Here is a 13,562-nt window from a genome sequence, read left to right on the forward strand (position 1 = left end):
TGGGGCAACTGGATCTGTGTGCCTATATAGCCTACTGCCCAGGTGTAGGGAATTGGGCTCAATCACTAGCTGGGGTGACTCGGGGCCTCCCCCTGGTGGCAGGAGGAGGCCTTGCCCTAGAGCTACCCCTTACAGTAACTGATTACAGAAAATTCTTTGAGTTCATTCAACTCAGATCATGATTATTAATATATTATGTAAAGATTAAGAATCTCAAGTTCTAATAACTGTAAGACAGCTTTTGCAGTGTAGTGTTTACATCTACCAGATTATAACCTCTTTCCATTTTGGTTGATTGTATCCTCAGTGAGGATAACCATGAGAAATACAGAACAAAAGAAACATAGACAGGAACGTATGACAGAGTTTAAACTCCTAAATCTCTTCCTCTGTGAATCCACTCTGAAAATTGAGTCACACGACTTCCTCTCAAACCTGCTTGAAAGGCTTGATTGTAGAGCAGATCTTTGGAGAAGAGCTTTGTGTTGTAGCAAAGTCTTCTCAGACATGGAGATCAAATTTTTGAGAGTTCTGGTCAGGCTGATTTTCACAATGTTGAAGACCATCTGAAAGATAGGTACCGAAAGGTATATAGATTGGCAGGAGACTGGTCACCTGAAGTGACCAGATGTAAAGTGGGTCTAAAAGTTAAAAAAATACTTTGCTTGAATAAGCATCCCTTCAAATCTTTAGTGTAAAGAGAGAGCATTGTTCACATTATTGATATTATAAACAATTATGCTATATATAAGTATATAGTATATAATATAATATAGTATAAATAATATAATATAAATGTTATATTATATAAATGTTATATAAAATATCACATAAATATGTTTTAAAATGTTGAATTTTGTTTGAAATGTTTGAATCTTTTGAACTTAACAAAAACACATTTTAGCCAAAGTGTTTATCAATTCTCACCCTGTTTATTCACTTATAATGAATAACATCTAAATTTAAATTAATTCTTTAAATAAATAAAATATGGAATGAGCTTCTTAGTGTGTGAGGGTGGGGGTGAACTGGCAGTTGCTTCAGTCTGCTTTTACTTTCCTTTTTCTGGAAATGCATTGAAGCAAGGAACCCAAGTCCCCTTCCCTCATGACCTACTTTAAATGAGAAGCTGATACACCAGTCTGACACTGGCTGTTCAGGACCTTCACTGTTTGTAAGTGTTCATGTTTGTCTTTGCTGCTCACTCTTGTTGACTCCTGTTGTTAGAACAAGGTATTGATTTATTAACAGTTCTTCATTTCCATAAACTTGCTACCTATGGCTTGTTACTCAGGACACTTTTATCTGTGGCTTGTTACTCGTAGATCATTAAGGCTTGAGGCTTATTGTTATCAGCAGCATTCATTTCATACCCATGGTTCTGTACTCTGGGCTGTTACTGGTGGCTCCTTTAATGGCTTTGGCTGTTGTTAGGCTGCAGGAGATTAAGGTGGGCCGAGACAGTTGATCTAACTGTGATATAATCTTTATAATAATGTGCTGTAATTATTTTACTATAACTTTCTAAATGATGCTCTTTTATATTTGCTGGCCTGTAGTTTAATTCCACAGATGTTCAGTCTGTGTCTCCTCCCCCTCAATGTGTTTTTACTGTTTATTACTATTTGCAGGTAAGAGCTCTCATAGACCTTATCACATGATGTTCCCAGACTTAAGACCTCTTGAAGCTTGATGAGCAGCAGTCAGGCACTCCAGAGCTCTGAAACTACATTTACCTTTCCATTCTGTCTCAGACACAGAAATGTTCACGACTTTACAGCTCTGGAGTGGCACAACTATTTAACTGCCAGCTTGTTAGGAGACAGGAGAGCATAAGCTCAAATCAAAATCAAATCAAAATCAAATCAGAAATATTTTCCTAAAATAAAAAACTTTACATGATAAAAAACAATTCTAAATGAATCACGTGAACAGAATATTTATCATTTTAAGTTGTGAGGTGGTGAATTTTCATATATGACTTGAACACTGTGACACTTAGCTTTGAATTTGCTTTTTTTTATTTTTGCTGCCTATCTATTCCAACCATTTCGACCTCCTGACTAAAAAGGAGGAATCAGATCCAGTCCAATTGACACAGGAGTGCCGCTCACAGGAGAGACAGTTTGAAATGAAACAGTAAATCCCATCAACACCACTGACCTCCATGGGCAGGAGTCTGAGAACAGGAAAACAGATTGAGGGGGCGGAGCCACAGACTTACACAGACTACACCATATTTACTCAGCTTTAGCTGCAGATCATTTACTCATGTTTTTGAGGCTCAACTCAGGATGAAGTGTTAATCATTTGTTGCAATGAGTTACTGTTTCATTTCAAACTGTCTCTCCTGTGAGCAGCACTCCTGTGTCAATTGGACTGGATCTGATTCCTCCTTTTTAGTCAGGAGGTCGAAATTGTTGGAATAGATAGGCAGCAAAAATAAAAAAAGCAAATTCAAAGCTAAGTGTCACAGTGTTCAAGTCATATATGAAAATTCACCACCTCACAACTTCAAATGATAAATATTCTGTTCACGTGATTCATTTAGAATTGTTTTTTATCATGTAAAGTTTTTTATTTTAGGAAAATATTTCTCTAAAAAAGAAAGGAGGAAGAAATACAGTCAGTACACCTTAAAGGGTGAGTTATAGCATGTCTTTTCTGTTCACTGCACTCTTAGAAAGAATATTTTAGTGATGCCATAGAAGAATTGTGTTGGTAATAGAAATGTTCAATGTGAAAAGTGAAGAGATATTTAATTTTAACTGTAAACATTAAGTAGGTCTATGGACAACCTCTAGATGACTTCAATAACATAGGGGCTTCTGCAGGAACTCCTTAGTATTTTAGAATCTGGATATTGAATTAACTAATTAATTTGAATTCCCAGAGGATCTGTAGGCAACTATATTTGGATCCAACTATGAGGAGCTCATTTTTTTCTTACTGAAATAAACTTTAGTCCTTTGCAAAGGCTTTTCTTCTAAGAACCTTGTCTTAATGATTCCTTAATATGTTCCTCCACAGATTCAAATAGAAGAACCTCCAAAGGTTTCTCAAGTGTCTGACCTTTTAACAGTGCTCAAAAACATTCTCCTTTATGGAACCAAAAGTGGTTCTTCTATGGCATAATTCAAATAACCCTTTAAATGACCTTTATTTTTAGGAGTCTAGGATTAGTGATGGGGCTCACTGAGACTAGAGAACACCAGGAACTTCAACCCTTTTATAGAAATAGTTCATTTACAACATGTATATGCTAATTGCTGCATATATGTGGGCTGTGCAGACTGTAGAAAGGGTTAAAGGTTTACCACATGCTACATCAAACTGGTTTATGGTTTTAAAGCATCCCCCTGAAAGGTCTGGTGTTGTTTTCCAGAAACTGAATCCAAACAGTTCAAAATTGCTGTTAGATTTATTCAGAGAATAGTCAGACAAAAACAGTTTTACAATACAGAAGAAAAAATGATAAAAGTGAGGGAAAACAGAGAAACACTGAAAAACAAAAAAAGCAGAAAATACTCTTAAAATTAAAGCAAAATAAAAATAAGATGAATGAGTCTGCTCTAAGTGCCAACTTGACTTCTTTTGTTGAGATATTGCTTGTTATCTCTTTCCCTCTTTCCTACCTCTACTGTTAGTTCTGGCTGATTCAACTGGCATAATCAGTCGTTCATGGTCTTCAATAACTTTAACCCGCCAGTGACCCCTAGGTTAGCCCTTCATGACAAGGTCTTAGATTGGGCCTAATTCAATTGCAGTCATTCTATAACTTCCCTTAAAAGATTATTTACTTCAGCCAGTGTAGAAAATACAGTATGTCCCTATGAATAGATTTAACCCTTTAATTCAGTTGAGTCTTTGCTCATAACAGTCCCATCCACTCACTTTTGCATAGTAATTTCTCACTTCTTACATTAATCTGACTTGCTTACTAAAAAAACTGAAATAACTGAAATAATTGTATAGTTAATAATATATTATTCAAAGCTCAAGCATATCAAGTTCTAATAACTGTAAGTGCAGCGGTTACCTTTAAGCTTTTTAATTTCTACTGAATATAAACTCAAACTCTGAAAAGTAAAGAGAATAATATTGAAAACTACTGAAACAGAACTAAACCCCCTAAAAAATCTAAAAGTAATTCTCATCTTCCTCTATGAATCCACTCTGAACTGCTGCCTGGATGCTCTTCATCTCCTCTGGAGCAGCTTTGGGAAGAATGGCCAGCAGCTCGTTGTCAATCTTCTCCAGTCTCGAGTCAGACTTCTTTTCAAACTCCTCCTTGTTCTTGAGGACGAGACGTAAAATACCTCTCTGAGCTTCATCACAGGAGTTCTGTAGCTGCAGACGTTCCTTTTTAAACTCTGGCTTTTCCTTGTCCATGGTCATCAGTTTCCCCAGTGAGCTGACCCGATCCATCAGATACTTCTCAGACACTTCGGTGTAGCATGCTGAGATCATGTGGACGAGGCTGGCGATGTTACTGGCTTGAAAGGCTTGATTGTAGAGCAGGTCTTTGGAGAAGAGCTTTGCGTTGTAGGAGAGAGATTGAGTCTTCTCAGACGTGGAGACGAAATCTTTGAGAGTTTTGGTCAGACTGATCTTCACAATGTTGGACACCATCTGAAAGAAGCGCACCATCTTCTCCCACTGCTCCTTCACCCTCCCCATGGCATCCATCCCTTTCACCAGCATCTGTATGGTGGTGTTAAAGTCTATCTCTTTGATTTCACAGTTTCTCATGGAGATGAGGATTTCAGTCAGTTCCTTCTGATTCTTCTCCATGTTCTCCACACTCTTCTCGTAGGTTTCTCTGGTTTTGTTCAGTTGAGCTCGGCTCTGCTCTATACGGAACCTGGCGTTCTCTGATGCCCTTCCTGAAGAACTTTTCTTCCCAGATTTACTCTCTTCTTTGAACATCATGGGTGGTTTTGGAGTCAGAGCAGGAGATTTTGTAACATCTTTGCTCTTGGAGTCAAAAGCACGAGCTGATTCAGTCAGTTTTCTGATTTTCTCGATCAGCTCTTTGGTTTTGGCTTCTTCACATTTCCCATCAGGTGCGTATACTGCCAGATCTTCACATATCTGAATGGCCTGTTTACATAACCCTTGGGCAGATGTATTTGCATTGCAGGTTGGTTTTTTTTCTAAACTGCTTTTGATTCTTATAAACTGCTTTTTCAGAAAATCTGTATTTGGAGTTTTCCTCTTCTGATCATACAGGCTCTTCCAGTCAATGCTGTTATCATGCACAAACTTCTGAAAACTCTCTGCCCATTTCAGGATTTCTGCAGACTTGCTGTAGATGTTTATTTTATCAACTCCATCTGCAGAAGAGTCTTCACCTTTTATATATTTGCATGTCTCTGCAATCGCTCCAGTGTTGTTTAAACTGTTACACATCAGGGATATTGGATTATTCAATCCAGATGCCAGTCCTGTGACTACAGTTGAGAAAGTCTCACTCACAGCTTCAACAATATCCATACCAATCATGTCCCAGCCACTGGGCAGAGAATTCATTGCTGCTTCATAGCTCTCTTGTGCTTCCTTCATTGCCTTTTCCATGGATTGAATTGCCTTCTCAGAGCGTTTAACATCTTCTTCTGAGGACTGTTTCCTTATTTTGTTCTCCTCCATTGTCTTCTTTATCACTTCCAGCTCCTCTCCATAAAAGTGCTCAGCATTTACACACGCTTCCAGCAGCTCTTGGATGATATTGATGACGTCAGTGAAGCGCTTTTCTGTTGAGGTAGCCAGTTCAAGACAGTCGTCTGCAATGACACGAATGTTCTCCAGCTGGTCAGGTAGGTGGGCTTTAACAACCTCATCATTGCCTTGGAACAGAATCTTCACAGCGGTCTTCATGTGGTCTGGGACGGTCATGGTGTGGAGCCGAATCTGATCCATGTTCTTGTGGGCTTCATTGAAAGCCCACCAGCCAGAGTTGCACACTTGCATGAGACAGGCCCGAAATGATTCTGGGTATTTGATGTGCTGGTAGCCGTCCTTGGGTGGGTTTTTGTTGATGGAGAAATCTTCTTTGGAGGAGATGAAGACCAGCTCTCCCAGTATGGCTACAGAGAGTGGTGCAGGGGTCAGGTACTCCTCCCAGTTGGCGTAGGGCTGCATCACAAGCTTGGTTTGGTTTCTCATCTCCTCAGCTGTGGTCAGGCTTTGAGTGGTCTTTGCAATTTGTAAATCCATCGCTGTGTTCTTGCTAAAACAACAATTTGGAAACCCTACTGGATAAGAATACAGAAGTAATCAGTTGAAGAGTCTGGAGAGTGTTTTTAAAGTTTCTAATCTAAGGCACTAATAATTAGCTTATTCCATGCCAAGTCATGGAATTCCATGAAAAGTTCCAGTTTAATTCAAGCTAAACCTTAAAGAATTTAAAAAGGTATTTCTTAATTAAAGAGTGTAAATTGTGTTTAACTGCTCAGGGTAAATGTGTGTCCAAGGTAACATTTATAATTACACTATCATTTCTACATAGAGTAAAAACTACAATATTGTTGTCAATTAAGATCTTTCAACACAGGATGATCACCTTACCTTAATAAATCCTGTTACAGTAGTGAACAGCTAAATTAGTCCTAGTTCCTGTTACGGTGATGAATTACATGTTAAGGGAACAAAAAGGTACCATGGGGCTTTTGCTACTGTAAAACAGTTAAAAATGAGCTTTAGTCAGTAGTTTTGTGGTTGGTGTGGCGCAACACCCCTACCGCCCAGTGAGCTACCACACTAAGTGGGAGACTGAGGTTTAATTCCCAGTGTGGATGACATGTGCTGCATTACACCAATAAGAGTCCGTGGGCAAGACTCCTAACACTACCTTGGCCCACCTCTGTAATATGAGTAACCTTGTAAGTCTCTGGGTAAGAGTGTCAGCTAAATGTAAATGTATTATAGTAATGCATCTCTTTGTTATGGTACTGAACCTACATTAGCATTTTGTTGTAGGTAAGTTTATAGAAAAGCTGTGTCGTTTTATACTTTATCCTTAAGATTATTTAAAAGTATTACTTAAAAGTAATATTAAGTTCTACAAATATGTCTTCGCCCTCGATCAAATCCCAGAAACCTCCTCTTTTGAATTTCCCCCAATTGTAATTTTTTTCATTCAGAATTTTTACATCGGATGTTTAACTCTGAGAAAACTGGAGTTTTATGATTTAGTGAGCTCTTTATAGAAAAATGTATTATCTTTACATATATTTAAGAGTATACCTTAATCTCAAACAATGTTAATGAATATGAATAAAACCTTAATAAACATAAAAAAATAGCAATAAATTCTTAAAAGCATGAAACTTTATGACTATTGGTCATATTTTTAGGTATTTTAACAGGCTAAAAGCACCATATCAGAAAATGCTTAATAAAGGAAAACATCATTTACTAATCCAGAATAACGGGGCTGTTAGTTTCAGGTTTATGGTTATTCTGAATCATTATTATTACACAGGACAAACACAAAATTCAGTGGTAATTCATGTTACAATACATATTTATAAAAACGCAGTGATGCTTCCAGCGCTGGTTAGGTGTTCTTTTTTAGTTTGGGGGGATTCGGATGTTCAGCATATTTTTCTTCTGTAATGTATATTTTTAATTTCACTGGTAAAATGTGTAAATATATACCACTAAGCTCCGTCGCGGTTCTTGATGGTGTAAAATATGGAGCAGTATTTTGGATACAGACAGGACTAAAGTCCGGACGGGTCCGCTGGTATGGGTCAAGCCGCTACCCCAAACCGGCATTTGCAGCCAAACCACACCATCGCGATCCGGCCACTCCAACACTGTCTACATCCTGAACAGCCCCCCAGAAGCCCCCCATTACCAGAAAATAGAGACAAACTGGTATTCTTGGCACACAATATGAAGAGGGTGTAGTTTACCCACACAGTCAAATGAAGCTTTGGCGATTTGGCTACACTGTTATTTTTTGCAGTTTATTAAATTGTATATGAGGTCATTTTTTATTTTGATTTATCAAAATGAATTAATATTCAAATATGTAACATTCTCTGTATTGAATACTTTTTGAGTATTTTGTGATTTTTTTAAAGTGATTAAAAGTAACATGTCATGTAATATTTGTCAGTAATATTTAGATTATTTCTTTATTATTTCGAATAATAAGTACAATACATAAACAGCCAAATAAGTCCAGTGTATAGCTTAGACTCTGTCCTCTTCCATGTCCCACAACACTTTAAATATCCACACGGGGAATCTGCCAATCTGCCATCATTAAAACCATTAAGATCAGTAATGGAAGAGCTGATATTAAATAATCTGAGGATTTAAACAGAATTAAATAACGTAAAAGAAGCGCCATCTATCGATCCTTATGTGCCAGTAACAGACAAAGACTCAAGTAGTCAAAATCTGTTTGGTGTTTTTTTTATTTAAAATATGAGGCTAATTTCTTTCTTTTTTTTTTGTTTTTTTTTTTGCTGTATTTAAAACACTTCTGAAAAAAAGTCATAAAAACCAAATCATTATCCCAAATCATATAATCGTTATCATTGACATGAATTGATTACTAATATGAAGGTCCAGGCAAGTTTACACAGTGCACTACCTAAAAAGTGTGCAGTAAGCATTGACATTGATCAAGGCTGAATTCTCTTGTTTAATTTTAGGATTTTAGGCTTGGTTGTTTTCATGTTTTTTCATATATATATTTTTATGAGGATGAGCTAATGTGACAGGCCCTAAATCTCATAACATTGTTGTAAATCCAAAACAGGAATAAAAAACTTCTACAGAAATTCTTTAATTGATTTAATTGCAGTTAGAATGTCTGACCATCCAGCCCTGCATTATAAGACCTGACAGCCCTGTGACAGGACCTGCCTGACCTATGACCTATGCCATCGTGACTTTCTGTGACTTTTTCTGCCGTTTTTTATTTTGGTCTTTTACAAGAACCTGTGTCACCCTGCTTGTGAGGTTCCCTCATATATGAATGATATTTCAGTAGAGTTCATCAGCTTTGAGATAGATTAGTCTAATATTACACTAACATTAACCCTGTAATAAGAAATTAAAATAAAAACACAAAACATAACAAACTCCATAAAAATTGAGTTATTTAACTCAAATAAATCATTTGAATGAAATTTTATTTGACTCAAAGTATTTATTTGAGTTGAATAAACAAATAAACAATAAAAAAAGCTCAATTGCTTGTCATGACATTAATTAATTTATTTAGGCTGAATGGATAAACACTCTTTTAGAGCGTAAATTGTAAATTATTTTATTTTGTTGCAGTTATATTATTAGGATGTTAAATTATTATAATCTGCAAGTTCTGCATGTTCTTTTTTCGTGACCCTAGTTTAGTTTAGTTAGTTTGGGCTAAGAAGTGACTTAGTTTAAAAAAGGGGTGGAATTTATTGAAGCTGAGAAATACCCAACTGGGACATAAAATAAATATAAATAAATAAATAAATATGAACCTGTATTTACTATTGGTGCTGTGTTAGGATGTTGATGGATTTGGTATTATTGGTATCATTTGCAGTTTTTAAAAATACGGCAAGTATTAATTTAATTATTTTTATTTTTTTTTTTCTCATGGAAATCTATGACATGACTTAATATATATAATAAATATAGTACTATGGCATCAGTTTACATTTTGTCAAGCCCAAAGTTGTACAAAAAATGACACTTCTGTAAGAATTCATAAATACAAACAAATAAAAAATATATATGAATTTGAAGTATGTATTCTTTGCTCTGCTAAGTGTTCCTTTTAATTATTGATTTATCTGTTTATCGATTTATTATTTATTAGTATGTTTTTTTCTAATGGAAATTTGAAAAATGGAATGGAAGGTGACCTATCATAAAACAACACACATTTTACCAGATTTCCACTGAGCTCACCTACAACATTAATATGCTAGTTAATAATAATTCCAATTAATTAATAATGGAAAGGTTCTCCCCCAATTTCACCACAAGGTGGTGACAAAATAACATAATATATATATATATATATATATATATATATATATATATATATATATATATATACAAACAAACACAATAAATAATATTCATTAGACGCCTTCCCTTGGTTTACAGACTCTTTTGAGGAAAGATTTGCTTGTTCATTTCTCGGCACCCTATTTCTATTTCCTATTTTTAAGTTACCTTAAAATGCAAATACAAGTGGTTGTGCGAAGCAGAATGACAAATGTGGGCGACACATTCAGCAATTAGAAAAGCATGTCAAACAAAAACATCAAAGTGAAAGACCAGATGAATGTTTATACCCGGGTAACCTTCATCAGGTGTTTTTTTGGTTCAAGGTTATAAAGGATAAAGGTAATAGCTGGTTGTAGAAGCATTTCATTACAGTTATATTACACTATGATTAGCTTGAAATATCTTGCTTTTTATTGAGCAAAATATGTGAACTTACTAATAAGCAATACCACAAATAAAAACATGTAGTAACATACGCAAGGTTTGCGGGTTTGTCAATGATGTCTTTTCAAATAAGAATTTAAGGTGCTTTTAAAATCAGATTAAATAATCCTCAATATTAATTGAAAGTTTTTGCATCATTTGCATCATGCTGATCAGATGCCCTACCTTTGTACTGAGACAGAGCGTAGCTGTGGATCTCCAAGCTTCACTGAATAAAATAACTGAATGCTGTATTTATACATGACCAGTAAGGAAGGGGAGGGGCCTCTTTAAAAGTACTGTACCCAAATACTGAGTCTCACCATTTCTGGTACTGTAGAAGAGGACAAATCGTCAGGTAAGAGAGATGAGAGTCAAATGCTTTTATCTTTTTCATTTTTAATGGAAGTAAATGTAATAAGATTTGGCACATTTCTATTCTACTGGTCCAGTCATCATGAAACTGTAACACATTATAAATCTCAATATGGATATTACACAAACATAGCTCTTTCTCTATTTCTCAGATTGAACATGTACCAAGTCTCTGCAACTAAGTAAGTACTTAAAAACCTTTAAAAAAAAGCAATTTACCAATATTTTTATTTTCATTAATTTATTCATCATCGTTTTTTTTTTTGCTTCTGTCAGTCTTCCAGTGATCTTTACTGAGGCCATTATTGGGTCTCTGAAAGAAGGCCTGGTCTCCATCAACGAAGTCTATGAGGCCCTCATCGAAAGTGAGGTAGATGCTTTCAGTGGCCAGTGCACCAACTATGTCCACATCAGAGAGCAGATTGTTCGGGCGGAGCAGAGCCTGGACCGGTCAGAAGAAGAGGCCAGTGCAGGGCTGCAGAGTCTGGACGAGAACATCGAGGCCCTCACACGAGACGAGGGAAACTTCGAACAAGAGATGAGAGCTACACAGCAGACCTTAGACAACCTGAGAACAGAGCAGACGTCTAAAGAAGCTTTACTGAAACAGTCTGAAGGAGCTCTGGAGGTGGCCAGATCAACTCTGAGCTCAACCAGAGACACACTGCGGGCACAAGAGGAGAGGAAGCGCAATGCCGAGATTGTGACGGGTGTGGGAGCTGGACTGCTCGTTATACCAATCGTTGGATGGATCGCTGGTGAGAATCACATGTTCCAGTGAAGGGAACCTGAAGCTTTATACATTGTGTGACCATCGCTCCTTTATCTGTGCAGGTTCTGTCATGATCGCATCTGGAGCAGCAGAACTGGATCAGTCTGCTCGTGCTGTCAGGGCTGCCGAAGAGGAGGTGAGGAGCTTCGAGACTGAAGTGGAAATGTTCCAAAATAAAGTGTCTGATTACAGGTGGAGAATTTCCCGGACGGAGGACGATATCAGGCAGAAACGGGACCGCATGGAGCAGATCCGTACCGAGATCCGGAGGGTGAAGGAGCAGAGAGCGAGTGTGGCTGATCTCCAGGAGAAAGTGAGAGGAGCCGTCCACATCCTGAGCGTTCTGAGCGGGAAGGCCGACGTGGTGGAGGTTCAGACTCGCAGGTTCATCCTCCTGGAGCCAGTGATGAAGGTGATGGAAGATGTGATGAAGTCAGCAGGAGATATTGGTGGGAGTCAGCTCCTCTTTGATGAAGGTTTACCAAGACTCCTAGATAGGATGAGGGAGAACAACAGAAAACTGGCAGCTATCTGTGATTCCTTCAACGACGCAGAAGATGAGGGCTACTGAATTAATAAATCTAATAAATCTAATAAAAAGCTCATTTTCATAACTTAATAAGGTTACACACAGTTCTAGAAGGCCAGAGACGGTGGTCTTCCAGGACAAAGAGTGAGACCCCTGCTATCTCTATGACAAATGCATGTATTTTCTCATATATGCTGTTAGATTTTCTTACATGATCCAGGTTGAGTTACTTCATGAATCAAATATACTGCAAATATATTGGTGTTTTAGTGGAATGCTAGGTTTGGCTTATTTTAAATGTGGTGAATTGTATATGTGAACTATATTTAATAAAAGTCCCCATGTTTCCCCCTTTATGTTAAAATCTCTTGATTTGATCTCCTGCTTGCACTCAGTCTCAATCAAGGAGGTCTTGACTACAGCACTTTTTAATGTATAGCTGAAAAAACACAAAGTGGTCAAATGAAAAGGAATGTGAAGCATTTGGGCATCAACCTCTTTTTTTATGCCATGATACTCGATCATGGGCCTCTTTAGACTCAGCAATGACTTGATTTCTGCCCTATTAAGATTCAGTAGGACACTTTCTGTGTCTCTGACTTTTAGCATAGTACAGCAACTGAGCATGTGTAGAGGAAGGAAAGTGGCCACAACCTGTCTGCACTTTAGATCAGTAGATTTATTAACTCACTTAATAGGACCTACTAGTGCTCCATGCTTCAGCAGAATTATTTTAAAAAGTAAACTCATTAAACAGGCCTGGAAAAAATGATGGTACCCCTGAAAATAATGTGACCAAAGGGACATGTTAAATCAAGGTGTGTCCACTAATTAGCATTACAGGTGTCTACAATCTTGTAATCAGTCAGTGGGCCTATATATAGGGCTACAGGTAGTCACTGTGCTGTTTGGTGACATGGTGTGTACCACACTCAACATGGACCAGAGGAAGCGAAGGAAAGAGTCTCAGGAGATTAGAAAGAAAATTATAGACAAGCATGTTAAAGGTAAAGGTTATAAGATCATCTTCAAGCAGCTTGATGTTCCTTTGACTACAGTTGCACATATTATTCAGAAATGTAAGCCAACCTCCCTGGACGTGGCCACAGGAGGAAAATTTATGACAAATTAAAGAGGCGGATAATGTGAATGGTAACAAAAGAGCCCAGAAAAACTTCTAAAGAGATTAAAGGTGAACTTCAAGCTCAGGGAACATCAGTGTCAGATTGCACCATCTGTCATTGTTTCAGCCAAAGTGGACTTCATGGGAGACGACCAAGCATATCAAGAAAAGAACACTGTCCCTACTGTGAAACATGGAGGAGGCTCTGTTATGTTCTGGGGCTGCTTTGCGGCATCTGGCACAGGGTGTCTTGAATCTGTGCAGGGTACAATGAAATCTCAAGACCATCAAGGGATTCTAGAGAGAAATGT

At 37.4% G+C, this 13,562-nt stretch overlaps 2 protein-coding genes across 5 annotated transcripts; one reads left to right on the top strand and one right to left on the bottom strand.

Annotated features, from left to right (window-relative positions):
- The first annotated feature begins 1,079 nt into the window (after nt 1-1,079).
- Nucleotides 1,080-12,484, top strand: LOC140551617 (uncharacterized). 4 transcript variants are annotated; one of them, XM_072675111.1, is made up of 4 exons: nt 1,080-1,174; nt 10,980-11,009; nt 11,104-11,585; nt 11,662-12,484. In XM_072675111.1, the coding sequence occupies exons 2-4, from the start codon at nt 10,987-10,989 to the stop codon at nt 12,168-12,170; spliced, it is 1,014 nt and encodes a 337-aa protein (XP_072531212.1). In that variant the 5' UTR covers nt 1,080-1,174; nt 10,980-10,986; the 3' UTR covers nt 12,171-12,484. The 4 variants fall into 4 exon arrangements, with proteins under 4 accessions (XP_072531212.1, XP_072531214.1, XP_072531213.1 ...); XM_072675113.1 differs by lacking the exon at nt 1,080-1,174 and adding an exon at nt 2,587-2,643; XM_072675112.1 differs by lacking the exon at nt 1,080-1,174 and adding an exon at nt 5,552-5,816.
- On the bottom strand, nt 3,403-10,662 carry LOC140551616 (uncharacterized). The gene is made up of 2 exons (XM_072675109.1): nt 10,639-10,662; nt 3,403-6,254 (listed from the first exon to the last, which is right to left on the bottom strand). Exon 2 carries the CDS (start codon nt 6,214-6,216, stop codon nt 4,141-4,143), a length of 2,076 nt encoding a protein of 691 aa, XP_072531210.1. The 5' UTR covers nt 6,217-6,254; nt 10,639-10,662; the 3' UTR covers nt 3,403-4,140.
- Nucleotides 12,485-13,562: the final 1,078 nt, after the last annotated feature.

The sequence above is a fragment of the Salminus brasiliensis genome, chromosome 3 (genome assembly GCF_030463535.1).
Source record: "Salminus brasiliensis chromosome 3, fSalBra1.hap2, whole genome shotgun sequence".
Taxonomy (NCBI): Eukaryota; Metazoa; Chordata; class Actinopteri; order Characiformes; family Bryconidae; genus Salminus; species Salminus brasiliensis.